The following is a 17,775-nucleotide window of genomic DNA, read 5'->3' on the forward strand; positions in this document are numbered from 1 at the left end:
AAGTTAGCAGCTCCTTCGGCTGGACCTGTCGTCTCCTGAAGATAACGTGTGGACCTGTCTCCTGAAGATAACGCGGACTGTAGCTGGCGGGATTCTAGCCCCAAGGCTCTTTTTTGACTCTTCTACATATGTAATGTTTCTTTCATCTTTATCTGAAGAAGACTAGACAATTTCATGAGAATTGTCTCTCTTTGTCTTCTTCCTCTCTTTTGGATACATTTTATCTTGCCAGGTTCTTGACCTTTCCGAAAAGTGAAGCACTTTCCAAAGGAAACTGTGAGTACAGAATTCTTTGTAGTACAATTTGTCACTGATATGATTAGGAAAGCTGTCTCTTTTGAACTTTCTGCACTGTATTTGATAGAATCTATAAGAATTGCTTCTTGGCTTTTAAGAACTAGAGAAGCTTAATTTTAACTCTTTTTGTAATATTTCACTTTAAAGAATGACCTTGAGCTTGTGCCTACACAGCATCAAAACCTAGCAATGACCTGTTTACATGGGTTCATGTAGAGAACAAATAGGTAACTTGGGGCAAAATAATACACAAGCAAGATCTGGGCTCCTTAGAATGATTTCATTCTGTAGCCAAACTAATAAAGGCCATCCACAAAGTGGCAATTATATTTTGGGAGGAAGAAGATGAAAATTTGAACTTGGTATTCAGTGTTCTGGCTGAGGTAAGCTGGGGGAAACTGCCCATATCCAGATGAATGAAGGTAAGCCCTATGGAGATTTCAGAGGATATTGCCCCAAATAGGTCAGATTCCACTTATGTCGTTTTACAGTATAACGTTTTACATTGAAAAAGCCAATTATTGGGATGCTAATAATTTGAAATTTATAACAATTGGATAAAGGATGTGCTGAACTTTTTGTTTGTAGTGTTTCTGAATAAAGCAAATAAAAAGGGTAAACAATATATGAGCTATATTTTATGTAAAAAAACAAACATTTCCAAATGTTTGTGTATGCCATTCATCAAGTTTATTACAAACCATGTTTAGTTATTCATTAGATTAAATTCAGAATGATCAGTGCATGTCAACACTTTTTTAACCTTTGAAAAGAAAATAAAATTACATCTCTTTTTTATTCCTCTGAAATGGGTGATTTTGCTAATTCAAACTTGTCTCCCATCATTCATCCAAATTAATTCTATTTATAGAACTTAGTAAATGTAGTCACACATTTATGTGAAAAGTTGGAAAAATGTTCTGAATGATATACAATTATTAGCCTAAAGGGTGGCTACATGTGATTGAAGTTATGTAAATATCCTAGAGCCCTTGTGACAACAGGCTTTTACAGGCTTCAAGACATACGAATGTAAGTTCAACACGAGTAAATGCCTTGGGACATAGAAAAGGGACATCACAGAGATTTGAGAACCAGCAAGAGATAGAAAATTTTTAACTTTCAGGCTATGGAGAGCGGTGGACCGAAGGTGCTGGAAACAGCGGAGGAGATCCAGGAAAGGCGTCAGGAGGTGTTGACTCGCTACAAGAGGTTCAAGGAGCTGGTTGCTGAGAGGGGTCAGAAGCTTGAAGATTCCTATCACTACCAGGTTTTCAGACGAGATGCAGATGACCTAGAGAAGTGGATCTTGGAGAAACTCAAGATCGCAGATGATAAGAGCTATGAAGACCCAACTAACATACAGGTACTCCGTTCCTGTGACTTCCCCAGAACAGACTCTAAGATCTCCAGGGAGGGAAACATTCTTGTAATGTAAGTGCGTATTTAGTTAAATGCCAGGACATAATGTCATAGAAAGGGCAGACTACCTGTTAGGGACCATAATTCTGCCTCTAAATGGCCCGTGTCTTTAACTTCTTAAGCCCATGTCTTATGTACAGAGGAAACTCACTCTGTGACTGTATTCTTAGTCTGAAGTTAAGCTATGGGCATAACAGTGACTGAGAGTTCCAAGAAGTTATGACACACCAGGCAGCTTTAATATTTTGAGGTGAAGAAATGTCAGTGCTTTCACTCTGCTCAGGATAGTAGTTCAGTGGAATTTTTCCTGGGTTTCTCCCAAGGGGCTATCGTGCCCTTGCTCAGTCCACATGACAGGTGTAAGGAGGAGGGCTTGGGTGGAGGCTCCTCTCCTCCTTCTATTACAGCATGTGACAGAGTCATGACCAGAAGAAAGGGTTACCTGCTTAAAAGGGGTAATTGACTTTGGAGAGGAAGCACCTGGATCAAGAACAAAGTGTTATCTATTAAAAGGATTGATACATATATGACAATAAGAGTATTATCTGATAAGCAGAAACCTCTCAATTAAAAAAAAAAGCCATTATTGTAATGATCATCTTTATTGTCTTCAACTTGCCATAGCACTTCCTCCTCTCTTCTGAAGAGGAACAAATGTGGGACATCTTTTCATTCCCACCAATGGCAACTGAGACTTAAAAATAACAAGGTATATACTGGAAACTCCCTAAAGTCAATGGGGACAGGACAAAACATTTCTCTGTGGCCCCTGACTTTGAGCCTGGGCTGAAGTGGCCATTTCTTTTAGGATGTGACTTCTCCATCTCTGGTCATGGGTTATCAATTTATCTAGGTTGTGAAACAAGTAGTTCTGCCCCAAAGTAAGAAAAGGAACCAAAAAACCCCTTTATGGTCCAAGGACACTAGGCTTCATTAGTGATAGGCTTCATAACTTCTGATTTCTAAACTTCAGGGCAAGTATCTGAAACATGAATCCTTCGAAGCAGAAGTACAAGCAAAATCAAGGGTCATTCCTGAACTGGAAGAAATCAGGGAAACCCGATTTGCTGAGGGGCATTTTGCCCATGAGGACACCAAGGTAAACGTATGGTAGGACTCTGTAAGAGATGTTTCCAATTGTTGATTATGTTAGCAGAGTTTTAATTGATTATGCCAGGTATAAAGCTAGATGGAGCTGGGGTTCCTGCTTCTTGTCTTCCACTGGGGTTGGGCAGGAAAGGTGGTGGGCATCCTCATGTCCCCTGGGGCAAGAAGAAGAGAGCTATGATACAAAACGTATCCTGGGATAGCATCACATTCCTCCCTGGCGACCGCAGGATAACTTGGCTTACGATCAAGCCCTCTTCAACCTAGTTCCATGTGTCCCAGATGAACTGGCTTTCCCAAATGTCATTGCTAATGATTTCTTCTGACCTCAAAGTCCTTGTTCTTTAGACTCTTCAAACAAGGGATGCTCTGCCATGTGAATCTTCTTTGAAATATCTCTCCCTTGTCTGTGGTACCTCCTTCTCTTCACAGCCCCCACGCTGTGACTAATATTAAAGTTCTCAAACTCCACTCTTCTTCCCATTTCGAAAAACTCCTAAAATACCTTGTCTTCAGAAGATCTTCCCTGAACACCGAGGACTGAAGACCACCACCACTTTGAAATCCATTACTAATGTATCAACTCTTTCCTGACTTAATTCACACAATTTTCCAACATGTTTGTGTTGATAGAGTCAATTCAGGATCTTTTCTGAATGAGTGGATTTGTTTGTTTGTTTTTACTGTTGAAGTATTTTTGAAATTGTCACACCAAATTTTGTGACATATTTAAAAATTGGTTCTGGTCTTTCTACATTTAGCATACAAATTCTAGTCCATTTTACTGTCAACAAGATATGGTCAGAGAACACAGACTTTAACCAGAAGAAAACCTTATTGAAAAGAAGAGTCTGTAACAAGAAAAATCTCAAAATTTATGTATTGATAAAAAATAGAAATTATTTTTGTATTGTTCACAGCTTTTTTTGCCACCAATCCCCTACATTAATTAAAATCGTTGAGAAATATTTGAGACATTGTCACAACTATCAGAGTCACTGTGCTCCATCAGACCACAGCACTGGAGGATTCAGAGAGAAATGTGGTTTATGGGCTACTGTAAACAATGGAGTAGTTGAAAAATACAAGATTCTTTTGGACATGACATAGAGAGTACCTTCAATTTGACAAGCTATGTAATTCATGATCTTCTAAGCTAACCTGGCATAAAAGCCTGCAATTACATAGTCTCAAAATTCTCTTATTGCTTTGGTGCCACTAATTTCCATTATAAATTAGCAACATCGTAGCTCTTACTCTTTCCAGCAGACAATTCATGCTAGATTTCTTCTATGACTTGCCAGTACTTAGAACACCCTCTGCCTGTCATCTACCTGTCAAAATCCTATCTGTTCCTCAAGCTTCAATTCAAACCAAGCACTGTTATAGGAGTCCTTTCCATCCTGTCTCATTGTTTATAATCATTTCATCCTCTAAAACCTCAAAGCATTTTTACATTTTTTTCTCTTATGGCAGATCACGTGTGGCTTGGTTTAACAGCTACTCCCATGCATATCGATTTCCTCCTTTAAATATCTGTTGAGCAATTACTGCACGGGAGAATGCAGTTTTTATCCAGGCCCCTCTCTGCACGCACCTCCATGTCTGTACCTGCTCCACAGCAGGTAGAGTACCTCAGCAGTTTTGCGTCTCCTCCCAAAGGCCCATCTGGAAGAGCTGCACAAACTATGGGACCTGCTGGTGGAACTGACCCAGGAGAGGGGCGCCCTGCTGCTGCGGGCCCTGAAGCTCCAGCAGTACCTGCAGGAGTGCACTGACATCTTGGAGTGGATCGGAGACAAGGTACGGGACCCCACAGGACACAAGCGGGACTTCCCATCCCTGTCCCAGGCACCCCCCAGCGATCTAACGCAGGCTGCTCAGAAAGCAGTCAGGATGTCTGTTCCTGGACTTTGTTCCTTGAAAGAAGCAATTTTGGCAAAGATTTAGGGGTATCCTGGAGATCACTGACATTGTGTGTGGGGAAAAGTGCCCTAGGCTTGTCCCCGTCTACCTTCCGTGACCCTTAGCTCCTCCTCCTAAATTTTTCCTCTTACTCTGGGTTCAGGCTGAGAGTGTTGCCCCGTCTTTTCCTAAAGGCTGCCTCTCAGTACCTGTAACTAAGGGGGTTTCTATTTTTTGAAACACTTGAAGAATAATCCTGTGGTTGACTGAAGATACACCCAAGTAAGTACTTAGCGTGGTGCTTTTGCAGATACTCAGTGTGTTGAATTGAGTAGAATCAGGATGAATGTATTTTTCATGTTCCAGAACACAAAAGCGTGCTTCCAGGAGCTTTGGCCAACAATGTTCCTGTTCTTTCTGAAGGATTACCCCAAAGAGCAATGGCCCCTGGACCAGGGAACCCCCTCAGGAAATACATTCCTGCTTCCGGCTCTTTTCTGAAGGGCTTCTCCTCTCCACCAGCCTCTCCTTCTGAGCTCTCCTGCGAGTGTGGGCAATGGTTCTGGGCATTTGAACTACAGAAACTTTGCTGGTGACTCAACAGACTTTCCTTGCTCGCAGGAGGCTATAGTGACGTCAGTGGAGCTGGGTGAGGACTGGGAGCGCACGGAGGTTCTGCATAAGAAGTTTGAGGAGTTCCAAACAGACCTGGAAGCTCGACGGGAGAAAGTGGACGGAATAAACCAGTATGCCAATGAGTGTGCTGAGGTGAGGTGGGGAGCAAAGGTTCAGTGCAAGGCAAAGGTTCTGGTATTCAAAACCTTCCAGCCATCAGTAGGTGGGACATGAAGGACATAGGACACTGTGAGAAAACAGGGATGCATGTCCCTGTGGTAACATGCCTGGGGCGGTTTCCTCTCCTGTCTGGGTCATCTCTTGCCAGGCTATGGAAATAGAGGTATGAGCAGGAGAGACAGTGTATGTGTGTGCACGTAGGTGTGCACGTGAATGTGTGCAGAGGAACTAGACCCACAACTTAGTAACTCCCGGACAGAACACCCATCACTCGTGTTTATGCTGCACCCTTTCCTCATGAAGAAGAACCAGAATAAAGTAGCAAAGAATATAAAATAATGGTGGGCTATCGTAATGTATATGATGTCATTATACATAATTTTTTTTGTGAGTGGGGGAAGGGAGGCAGTTTTACCGTCATTCACTTAAGACGATGTTTAAATAAATTTTCAATTTCACTAGGATATGTGGGAAAAATGGGGAGCCAGTCTGACTTTTTGTGCCGTAAGGGGATTAGAAATTCTGACCGTTGGCTGTTGTGCTTTTGGTTTCATCATCACTGCAGCTCTAGTACGGGACACCCCTTCTCTATTAACGGAACCGAGACTTCGGGATGAATGGGTACTTGATTAGGGGAAGTAAACTCTCTCTCCGCCACCTTTGTCTCATTGTGAAAGTTTCTCGGTTTTTCAGTACTATCTAATACACCATCCCCAAACTTCAAACAACAAACATGTCATTTTTACTGGATTCAGTGATTCAGCTGCTCAGCTAGGCAATTCTCCTGATCCCACCTTAAGTGGCTGCAGTTATTTGGTGGCTTAATTGGAGTGGAGGGTCTAAAATGGCCTTGGTCCCATGTCTGGGGTGTTGGCTCTCACTTTCCAGCACAGCATGCTTTTTTATGTGTCAGTGTTCCAAAGATAAGAAAGCTGAAGGGCATCTTGAGGCCGAGGGGCAGGAGCTCATATCATTTCTGCCGCATTCTATGGTAAGCCAGGCATAGGCCAACCCAGATCCAAAGCCTGAGGAAATGGACTTCCCTTCTTGCAAGGAGGGCTTCATGGCAAAATAACACGGCCATTTTATCTAATCTACCATAGGAAGGATTAATCCAATACAGAGTGTGTCCTCTGCTCTTGTGGAGTGGAACCCACGCAGCTACAAATACAAAAGGGCCATAAATTCGACAAAGAGAATGTAGAAAATTCTGTCTGGAGAGGCTTCAGAATGGGAATGGAAATTCCAAGAGACAGGGACAGAAGGAGTAGAAAGACTTGGATGCATAGGAACTGCTCGAAATTGCCAAGTGTCAAAATAGGCTGATGCCATTAACTTAATCTAGTGTTCATGAATCTCAGTGCTTCAGATGGGTTGCAATGATGTATGAAATTTTCTGCAAAATTAAATGTGTGTGCATGTGTGTATAATTCTGGGAAGAGGGAAACATCTCTTGTTAGATTCTCAAAGGTGTCAGGACCCCAAAGGAATTAAGAACCACAGTAGTAGAGTTTTAGAAAGTAAAGTCCTATTTCGCAGAGGGAATTTTTTCTTCCTGGGTTTTCAGGGGACTTGGCAGGCATCAACAAGGTGGAATTCTGAAAATAACATCATGGCTGGGCAATCTGTGTTAACAGTCTGCCCCAGTGCTGTGAGCAAAAGACAGATACGGTATCTGGTGGGTTGGCTTCTAGATTTTGGTAAAGCTAAGGCACAGGGCTACGGTGAAGATTGGTATCTGGCTAAATGGTCATTCTCCATGCCTGGCAAAGTACGAACCAGTGTGAAATGAGAAGTGTCCAATGATTTTTGGAATAGGCTCACCTTTGCCTAACTCAAGCCCCAGTTTCCTCTTCCAGGAGAACCATCCTGAGTTGCCCTTGATCAGGCTGAAGCAGGATGAGGTGAACACCGCCTGGAAGCGTCTCCTCAATCTGGCTCTGCAACGACAGGCAACACTGTCCAGTGCTGCAGACCTCCAGCGATTCAGAAGGTATGACTTTGGCCAACACATTATGGGAAACTCTGCAACAGCACCATGTTCGTACTTGTGCTAGCCTCTGGCTACTGTTAGCAGTTAGTGGCCAGTATCTCAAACCAAAGTAAATCATGTGCTGGCACTTCAGGAGGCAAGGGAGAGTGTAGTTAAGGCAGCTGTGACTCAGCCCATAGCCAAGTGTGTGATGACTAGAGCCCAAAGCAATAAAACTAGCACAGGTGAATTAGTGATGGAAGTGTTGTAGAGACAAGGAATGCATATTAGGAACTGGATGGGGGTGGAAGGTTGAGTGGGAAGAAAAAAGACAGCAAGAGCTGACCCAGATATGGGAAGGATATCTAGAGGCCCAATGACCAGATAATGCCCAGGCCTCTACATCTCAATGGAAACCATTAAAGGCGAGACCTCTTTACATTACTTTTTCTAGTGAGTAGGAATTCAAGGTAATTGTTAGCTGAGTGAACCAGGGTGGTCTTTGCTCTGTACGTTGTTTGCCCTGGAATGCCTGCCATTTTCTTTGTTGGGACTCATCTGGCTGTCTGGCAGGGATGTGACTGAAGCCATCCAGTGGATCAAAGAGAAGGAGCCTCAGGTCACCTCTGAGGACTATGGGAAAGACCTTGTTAGCTCTGAGGCCCTGTTTCATAGTCACAAGGGCCTTGAGAGGAGCCTTGCAGTCATGGAGGACAAGGTAAGCCACTGTTGGAAGCCTGGCTGGCCTCTTGGGCTGAAAGAGGCATTTGGTGGGTACCTTGCTCCAGAGGACACAGTAAATTCACTATTTTGATAAAGGATAAATTCCTTATCCCTGAATATACTTCATCATTCTAGTTCATAACTTATACATGGACATTGGATGTCCTTTATTTTTATTTAAACATACATACATGTTTTATATACTCTTGTGTTTTTTGTAATGTACTTCATGATTTAAAAACAAAAAGGATAACTCCAAGAATAGTTTCCTAATCTCATTCAGTACCTGCAGTCAGAGAATCTTTCCTTTGGTCAAACTACACTTCTGTCAGTTCCAGCTGAATCCTATTTCTTTTTGTTCTTCACTCAGTGGATAAGGGAAGAAATTTCTCCTTCTTCTTCTACTTCTCACCCTCCTCCTCCTCCTCCTCCTTCCTCTGCTTCTCCCTCTCCCTCTCCTCCTCCTCCTCCTTCTCCTTCTTCTTCTTCTTCCAAATAAACTCAGAAACACCTAGAGCATGTTAGTACATCCATTTTTGGGTTCTCTTCTGAAAGCTGGAAGACCCTAGTCCCTATCCCTAGAGGAGTAGACATAGGCATGTTTGAACTTGGAGCAAGCCCCTACTCCTGACTGGCTCCCATCCTTGCTTCTTCCCCTTACAACATCACCCATAACCTCAACAAACTCCTCCAGAGTGTGTACAGTGGAGTCAGCCCACTGAAGGTCCCCACGTGCTGCTCCCTGACCATAGCTTTGTCCCTGGAGCCAGTTTCTGAAAACTATTCCATTATTCTACTTCCTTCATTCTTGCTCCATTTTTGTATTTTGTATTTTTTTCACCTAATAATGAATAATAAAATCCCATAATTTGATGCATAATGATAATGAAATTTTAAATCCTAGACAACACCTGGTTATAGTTAAATATAATGAAAGCACTAATGGTAACATGTGCAAAGTCACCCATATCTACATTTTTTACCCCAGTGGCCTTGCTCCTTAGGAATTGTTCTCAGAATGGTCTGGCATTGCTGGAATTCTTGGCAGGAATTCTCCTGGGCAAAAGTATTTCTCTGATTCCCACAACAGTATTTATGGAAACAGTATAGAGGATGGTGAAGGACAGTCTGAGGTCTAAACCTTGCTTCTGACACTTAGTAGCTAAATGACTTTGAACAAATAAAATACTCTACCTCTCAGTTTTCACATAAAGGAGGAAATAAGAATAGTTTCTACCTCTGAGTATTATTTTAAAAAGATGATAAAACAAGTAAATGCATGTGAAGTGCTGAGCAGTAAGCACTCAATAAGAGACAAAAGTGGTCAGTAAATTATTATTGCTGATATAGTATGTTAGCATATTAATATAAAATTATCAAAAGTAAGTATGTTATCAGTATTAATATGGTCGTTTTGTCAGATCTCTCCCATAAAACTTTGTCAGGATGAATCAGAGTGCTTGGATTTCCCACTAGATTTCTTTTTCATCCCAAAGGTGAAGGAGTTATGTGCCAAAGCGGACAAGCTGAAGCTTTCCCATCCTCCAGAGGCATCTCAGATCCAACAGATGAAAGAGGATCTGGTCTCCAACTGGGAGCACATTCGAGCCTTGGCTACCAACAGATATGCGAAGCTGGAGGCTTCTTGTGGGTGGGAAATCCTTCCTCTCTGTTGCTCTATCTCTACAGGGTTTGGATATAACATCAAAAGCAGAAAGTAAGAGTGAAAAGAATCAAATAATGAGGGACTCAGCCCTCCTGCCTAGTCGGTGGTAGAGGCAAAAAAAGCTTTATTTGTTAAGGGAAGTTCTCTTCGGGCTGACATAACACCCAGCATGCTACCTCCCCCCCGCACCGCACCCCATCGGTCTTCCTCTACTTAGAAAGTTGTAGAATGCTATCAAGTGGCCCAAGGACCTGGAAAAGCAATTGAAGAAACATCAAAATCCCTGGCCCTAGCTTAGGAACTGAAATAAATTTCCAAGCTGAAGGGTGTAAAATTAAATCTAGAATTATTTCCTGAATGTGGGTTAGCTTGCCAAAAAGCTGGGTATCATTTCAGTAGTTAATGATTATAGTTAGTCATTAAAACACCAGAAAGCAGTGTTTATCTTACTTTTACAATTCCAAATTAACTGGTGAGCATTTAATTATTTGAATAGGTAACTGTTTTAGTGGTTTTGTTTTTAGCAATAGAGTTAGGGGTGACTTAGGCGCACGAGGGCTCCTAACCTTAACTCTGGTCCCCTTTCCTGCTAGGTGCTCCCTGTTATTTATATGCCATGTCTTATTTACTGGCCTCGTTGGGAGTACTTTACTCCACTTCAAGTCCCTTTGGGGTGGTGTGACCTTGTGATGTTGGAGAAGCACTGCCCAGGTGCCTCATCACACAATGACACATCCATCCCAAGAGTCAGCAGCCTGGAGTCAAGGACAATCTGCCCAACCTGACCCACTAAAGGAACCGGAAACCCATCAGGGGGATGGAAGGGGTAGGATTAGGGTGAGGAGAACATTGCACATCTTACCTCAACCCAACCCTAACTCTTGGCTCAAAGTCCACTTACACCTGGTTTCTCCTTCCTGTCCTTTACCTTACCTTCCCTGCAGGTACCAGAGGTTCTTATCTGACTATGAGGAGCTATCAGGCTGGATGAAGGAGAAGACCGCTCTGATCAGTGCTGATGAGCTGCCCACAGATGTGGCTAGTGGGGAGGCCTTGCTGGACCGGCATCGACAACACAAGGTAGACAGGAAGAGCCCCCCCACCCCCTGAGGGAGGAAGAGGGAGGGGCCAAGAGTGCCAGAAGTTTTCTTGCTGCATTTTAAGACATTTTGCCTTGTGGCCGTAGCACGAGATTGACTCTTATGATGAGCGATTCCAATCTGCTGATGAGACTGGTCAGGCTCTGCTGGATGCTAGTCACGAAGCCTCTGATGAAGTTCGGGAAAAGGTAATCCAGTTTAACAATGTGTGAAATTTTGATACATATTTAGCCCCACTTAATCTCGTAATAATATAATAATCTCTGAATAGGACAAGAAGTCCTATGGACATCTTAATATTAACCCAATTTTCACATATTGCAACCTTCCTTCACATATTGCTTTAGCTAAGTCGAGCCGTCTGCAATTCTCAGGATGTGATGTGTGCTTGCTCACCCCTGAGCCTCTATTTCCTGAACCTATCTGATTTCATCAACCTGCCTTCTACCTAATTCGAAACCTCCATACCATTGTGCCTCATCATACATGCTCTGTTCTATCGCTCTTCCATGCTCACCTCTAGATTGAGGACTGCACCTATTTGAGGACTGCACCTATTCCTCTTTGCATTCCTTGATGCCTGGCACGTGGCTGGCTTTGTTCTCTCCTATACAACTTCAAATCACACTGATTTTCCCATATCGGTGTTTCTCAAATCTACATTAAATAATAGGAAAGCTTTCAACGTCAGAATCCCACTGACTGAACAATCAGGTTTGCCCATCATCCTAATCTCCTGGATCAAAAGGACTCACCTCAACCCCATCACCCCTGAGAGGTTTTACTTCAGTCACAGAGTCACAGGAACTCCTTGGGATGATCATTAAAATAAGATTTGTAGGCTTTTTTGCATCTCATTAGATTCCAAGCATAGCTTCTAGAGATGGTGGATGGATGAGGCTGAGATGGCCATATTTTGAATTCATCCAGAACTCTATGGGAAAGATATAATAAGATTTTTATTTTTAACAATTTCCTGCCCAAGGAAACCTAAATCTTTGCCCACATACCTATATTTCTGGGATTCTGAGAATCTGTGCTGCCTTTTTGATGGCGTTAACACAGCAGTGGTGCTAATTAGCTGGAATTTCTGGGGCAGATGTGTGAGCAGGAACAAAGGCTCTTACGGGTTTGAGAATGTTACCCTTCCCTTTCCTTAGTGGTTCTTATTTGCTTTCAGAAGAGAATGCGAACTTCTCAGTCTGATCACTTAAGTGCTCTATAAACGTCAATTTCATCAAGCGTCCACCTTTTTTAGACACTGCACTTTTCTCTGGAGCACTTTGTATAATCTAACAAGTACTTGGAGTAATTGTGCGCTCATGGTATGTCCTCCTGGAATCCTGATCCCCCTCCCCACCCTTTAAATCTCTGTTTGGTATGATGCTTTCCACACTTCTACTCTCTGTGTCTTCCAATCAGAATTCATCTTCTCTTCTTCATTTATACATATTAAGTGTGTCGTTGTATCTCTGCGATGCATTTATCCCATTTTCTACTACAGTGTGTGAAATTTTGATACATATTTAGCCCCACTTTATCTCATAATAATATGATAGATGTTACTCACTCAGACCTTGAAGTCATCAGAGAAAGCCACTTCTTGTTCATTTGTGCATCCTTCCGAAGGCCTTGCATTTATTAGATGCTCACATTGTCTCTTCCTTTCCAAAGATGACAATACTTGCCAATGACTGGGCGGCCCTGCTGGGGCTGTGGGACCAGCAGCAGCTTCAGTACCTACAGTGCTTGTACTTGCACCTCTTCTATCGTGACAGTGAGCAAGTGGACAGCTGGATGAGCAGACAAGAGGTAACAGGAGGGGCTCAGCAAGTGTCCAGAAGCCATTTCTCCCACCCCTCATTTATCGCATGACTACCACTGGTACCCTTACAACTACTTCTGTGGGCTAGAGATTGTCTTAGGAAGTGGAGGGTGATCTACAAGGAGAAGATGAGATTGGCCTTTTCTGAGGCTCTTACAATTCCCTCATGAACAGATGCCTAGAAGAATATACACAAATATACAGCAGAGAAGAATTAACCTCCACTGAACATAAGGCCAGATGAATATCAATCACATTGCTAAGGGGGTCAGGAATAGAAAGTTGTGACAAGTCGGGCAAGGTTAACCAGAGATTTCCCAGAGGAGGTGAGTGGTCCTCTTGAGGCAGCATTGGGAGGTCAGAATGGAGCCTGGATTGGCCAGGATGATTCTATGTGGACAGAACCAGCGACAAAAGTGATAAAGTTGTGTGAGAGGATTGGGGAGGAGTCTGAAGTTTCTGCTCTTCGAGGTTGGTCCCTACGCACCATCCCACCATATGCTAATCCCTCCTTGCTCTCCCACTGTCTCCTCTCTATCCTTAGTCCTTGTCTCAGAGATGTTCCAAAAGCAGTATTTCTCACTGACAAGGAAGAGCTGAGGTGTGTCTCTGTCTTCCACAGGACTTCCTGGAGAACGAGGACTTGGGGAACTCCCTGCGCAGCGTGGAAGCCCTTCTTCAGAAGCATGATGACTTTGAGGAGGCCTTCACCGCCCAGGAAGAGAAGATCACAGTGAGCTGTGGGCTCTGGTGTGGGCACTGGCTCCGTGTGTGTGTGTCACCTCATACGACACCCGTCCTTAGAGAGAACCACTGGTCACTCTCAGACATAACATGAGGGTTCTTTTCAAAAGAGAAAACATCCAGAAAAGTAATCATACCCATTTTTATCATCACATTTCTTATTCCACAAAGCATACTTAGAAAGTTTTTAAAGATTTTTAGCCATTTACATTTTCCAATAAAGTGCATGATTGTCTTATTTTTTCTGCAGTGTAAATAAATATTATTGGATCCGTATCTGATACAGAATCATTACTTGGAAGTTTGAAATGTGTTATTTACTTTTTTGGTTTTTTTCCTCTCCAGTAATGTCTCCATTTAGTTTTCTCTAGTAAAATCTAGATGTCCAAACAACATCTGTTCTTTTCCTGTATATCTTCAGCTTTATGTTTTTCATCTAATGCAACCACAGTTTTCCTGTGAACCTTACACTACAATGTCCCAGAAACTGGTCAATGTATAAGCTGGGTTCAGACAAGTGTGGAAGGATTTTTTTTTTTTTTTAAGATTTTATTTATTTATTTGACAGAGAGAGACACAGCAAGAGAGGGAACACAAGCAGGGGGAGTGGGAGAGAGAGAAGCAGGCTTCCCGCAGAGCAGGGAGCCCGATGCGGGGCTCGATCCCAGGACCCTGGGATCATGACCTGAGCCGAAGGCAGACGCTTAACGACTGAGCCACCCAGGCGCCCCAAGTGTGGAAGGATTTTATTGGTCCAATGTACTGTATATCTCTGGCTGTCCCCTAGGCTGGTGCTGGGTTTTAACTCACACATACTACCACCGGCAGCAGCAACAACTGTAACAATAGAATTCCAAGTCCTTGGAATAGAATTCCAAGTTAATATGGAGATTAATATGGTCCCTTATCCATCCCTATGCTTGCTCTATTGATTTTCATTGGTAAAAGCTAACAGTATAAAATAAGTTATTGTTTATAAAATGCTATCATATATTTTAGATTATTTTCCCATTCTCCACCACTTAATCTATCCTGAGTTCTAAAAATCTGAGTTCATGAATGAAAATGAGTAAAAATTTCTGACCCTTCTTCTTATGAGGCTAGAGAGATAGATGTAGATATAAATATATATATCTATCTATATATAATAGGGCAAGAAAGGGAGGGAGGGAGAACGAGAGAGAGAAAGTGAGAGAGAGAGAGAGAAAGAGAGGCTGGCCACTGGACATAACTATATCCACAATGCTTCCTCTTGAAAATTTAAGAATAAGGTGCCTGGGTGCCTCAGTTGGTTAAGCTTTTGACTCTTGGTTTCAGCTCAGGTCATGATCTCCTGGTCAAGAGATCAAGCCCGGAGTAGGGCTCTGCACTCAGCATGGAGTTTGCTTGGGATTCTCTCCCTCTCCCTCCCCCTCTCCCCCTCCCCCCACATGAGCACATGCTTACTCTCACTCTCTCTAATAAATAAATAAATATAATCTTAAAAAAATTAAGAATAGATCAAATATCCACTTTCAAGTGACATCAAAATTCATTTACTATAACCTAGATATTAAAAATATTATGGCATAAAAGAGGGTAATTAACTTGTCAAATATACATTTTGAAACAGAATTTGTAATAGAAATCAGAACTAGGTCCCAGATCTCTGATCCTGAAAGTTGTTCTCTTCCCACATTGCTACGCTTCCTCTTTAAACAGCTAGCCAAACAGTGGCCACTTACTCAGGAGCCACTGAGAGAAACCCCTCCGGTTTTTATTGTTTTTGTTTTTCAGACCGTAGACAATAATGCAAAGAAGCTGATTGACAGTGATCATTATGACTCCGAGAACATTGCTGCTCTTCGGGATAGCGTATGTTGGAGGTCCCAGACGTGTATCTGCCTGCCCGTGCCCTGGGGTCTGGGGAGGTGTTGGGGCTCAGGGACCAAGCTGGACAGCGAATCTCATGTGTCCATATTTGGCTTTGCTGACCATGAGTTTCATCTTGGTTTTTGCAGCTCTTGGCCCGGCGGGATGCCCTACGGAAGAGGGCTGCCACTCGGCGCAAACTCCTGGAGGATTCATGGCTTCTGCAGAAACTGTATGAGGACTCAGATGACCTAAAGAATTGGATCAACAAGAAGAAAAAGTTGGCAGATGATGAAGATTACAAGGTAAGCAGGGTTTTCAGACCTTGGGCATACTCATCAGGACTTAATTTCATGGGACTAGAGTCTTAGAGCTGAAAAGACGCTAGTGTTCAGCAGGCAAGCCTCTACCCTCTGCACAGAAGGGTCATGAGTCCCTCAAGGCAAATGCTTTGTTAAAAGCCAAGAATCTGGTTTCTGGATTTCCTGTGTCCCACTGCCTCTCACTTCTTTTCTCCGGCACAACTTCTTTTCTTTTCTTTCTTTTTTTTTTTTTTTTTCTGAGATTTTACTTTTTATTTGAAAGAGAGAGAGAGAAAATGGGGGTGCAGCGGGAGAGGGAGAAGCAGACTCCCCACTGAGCAGGGAGGCCGACTAGGGGGCTCCATCCTAGGATCCGGGGATCATGACCTAAATGAAAGGCAGACTCTTCATTGACTGATCCACCCAGGCGCCCCTTCCAGCACAACTTCCATAATGGAATGGGGGAAGGGAGGGACTGCTACTTATTTAGCTGCTTCTTGTCCCTCCACCAACTCTGCTGCTCCCCTCTGCACCCTTATAATAGGAAAATATTGTGTCTGATCCCGGTGTACGTTCACATTTACTAAAAGCTACTAGGAACCTAAAGGTAACCTCAAGGTACGGCATAATGCAGAATTACACAGTTTTGTAGCCAGAAGGGAACAACCCCTTATTTTTTATTGATGAGGAAACCAAGCATTTGAATTATAAAGTGACTTGCCCAAAGTTATCCATTTATTTAGAAGGGAGTTTAACAGAAGCATTTGAGGCATGAATTCTGGAGAAGGTGAACCTGGGCTTGAAGTCTCGTAGTTCTGTCTTATTTATGTGACTTTGGGAAATTTTTTTTTAAATTTTATTTTATTATAAAATAATAATATGTTAGTCACCATACAATGCATCATTAGTTTTTGATGTAGTGATCCATGATTCATTGAAATTCTTGACTTCTCTCTAAACCATAGATTTCTCTACCTTGGGGTTGTGTAACACATGCATTTTTCACTCACAAGTGTTATGTGAGTTAGGGTATGTATTATACCCACCTATATATGCTCATACAATTTCACATTTACAGTCGAGGCTAGAATTAGTCTCTTAATTTCTAGGCCAATACTTATTCACAATATTTACTTTTTTAAACATCATTTAGTCTTAAATGTATACCTTGATCCTTTTGTTCCTATATATTTATAGAACTATGAGCATCTTATCTGTACCTTTCATTTTGTGAAACTTGGAAATATGTTTGTGTTCTTGGGAGGAGGTGTGGTTCCAGGGTACAGAAGGTGTACAGATCTTCTCCAGATGAGGAAATCATGCATCAGGAAGGAAATGGGAAAAATTTATCATCTTTCATGATAGCTCTCTGATTTTCTTTTCCTTTCTTTTTTTATTTCATTTTTATTTAAATTCTAGTTAGTTAACGTATATGGTAAAACTGGTTTCAGGAGTAGAATGCAGTGATTCATCACTTACATACAACACCCAGTGCTCATCACAACAAGTGCACTCTTTAATACCCATCACCCATCTAGCCCATCCCCCGTCCACCTCCCTCCATCATCCCTCAGTTTGTTCTCTATCATTAAGGGTCTCTTATGGTTTGCCTCCCTCTTTTTTTCCCCCCTTCTTTTATGTCCATCTGTTTTGTTTCTTAAATTCTACATATGAGTGAGATCATATGGTATTTGTCTTTCTCTGACTGACTTATTTCTCTTAGCATAATACATTCTGGATCAATCCATGTCATTGCAAATGGCACGATTTCATTCTTTTTGATGGCTGAGTAATATCCCATCATAAATATATATTTATATATGTTATATATAATATATTTATATATTTATATATTTATATATATATAATATATATGCCACATCTTTATCCATTCATCAGTCGATGGACATTTGGGCTCTCTCCATAGTTTGGCTATTGCTGATAATGTCTGATTGATTGTTAATTCTTGCATGGGGCACCATATTCAAAATGATCTTCAGGAGATATCTAGGCTCTTTAGAATTACATGCATGAATCAATTAGCCATGTGTGCGGTGTGGCTAGAA

General features: G+C 42.2%; 1 protein-coding gene across 1 annotated transcript in view; it reads left to right on the top strand.

The window, feature by feature from the left end:
* Positions 1-219: 219 nt before the first annotated feature.
* The window catches only part of SPTA1 (spectrin alpha, erythrocytic 1), a 69,621-nt gene continuing 52,065 nt past the window's right edge, over positions 220-17,775 (top strand). The window contains exons 1-14 of the mRNA XM_032397201.1: positions 220-276; positions 1,424-1,663; positions 2,693-2,818; positions 4,489-4,629; positions 5,353-5,499; positions 7,386-7,519; positions 8,072-8,216; positions 9,718-9,872; positions 10,832-10,967; positions 11,074-11,175; positions 12,662-12,799; positions 13,435-13,545; positions 15,333-15,410; positions 15,557-15,712. Coding sequence (XP_032253092.1) covers positions 1,427-1,663; positions 2,693-2,818; positions 4,489-4,629; positions 5,353-5,499; positions 7,386-7,519; positions 8,072-8,216; positions 9,718-9,872; positions 10,832-10,967; positions 11,074-11,175; positions 12,662-12,799; positions 13,435-13,545; positions 15,333-15,410; positions 15,557-15,712 — 1,806 coding nt within the window. The 5' untranslated portion in view covers positions 220-276; positions 1,424-1,426. The remainder of the gene's footprint in view (positions 277-1,423; positions 1,664-2,692; positions 2,819-4,488; positions 4,630-5,352; positions 5,500-7,385; positions 7,520-8,071; positions 8,217-9,717; positions 9,873-10,831; positions 10,968-11,073; positions 11,176-12,661; positions 12,800-13,434; positions 13,546-15,332; positions 15,411-15,556; positions 15,713-17,775) is intronic.

The sequence above is a fragment of the Phoca vitulina genome, unplaced genomic scaffold (genome assembly GCF_004348235.1).
Source record: "Phoca vitulina isolate PV1807 unplaced genomic scaffold, GSC_HSeal_1.0 scaffold97, whole genome shotgun sequence".
Classification (NCBI taxonomy): domain Eukaryota; kingdom Metazoa; phylum Chordata; class Mammalia; order Carnivora; family Phocidae; genus Phoca; species Phoca vitulina.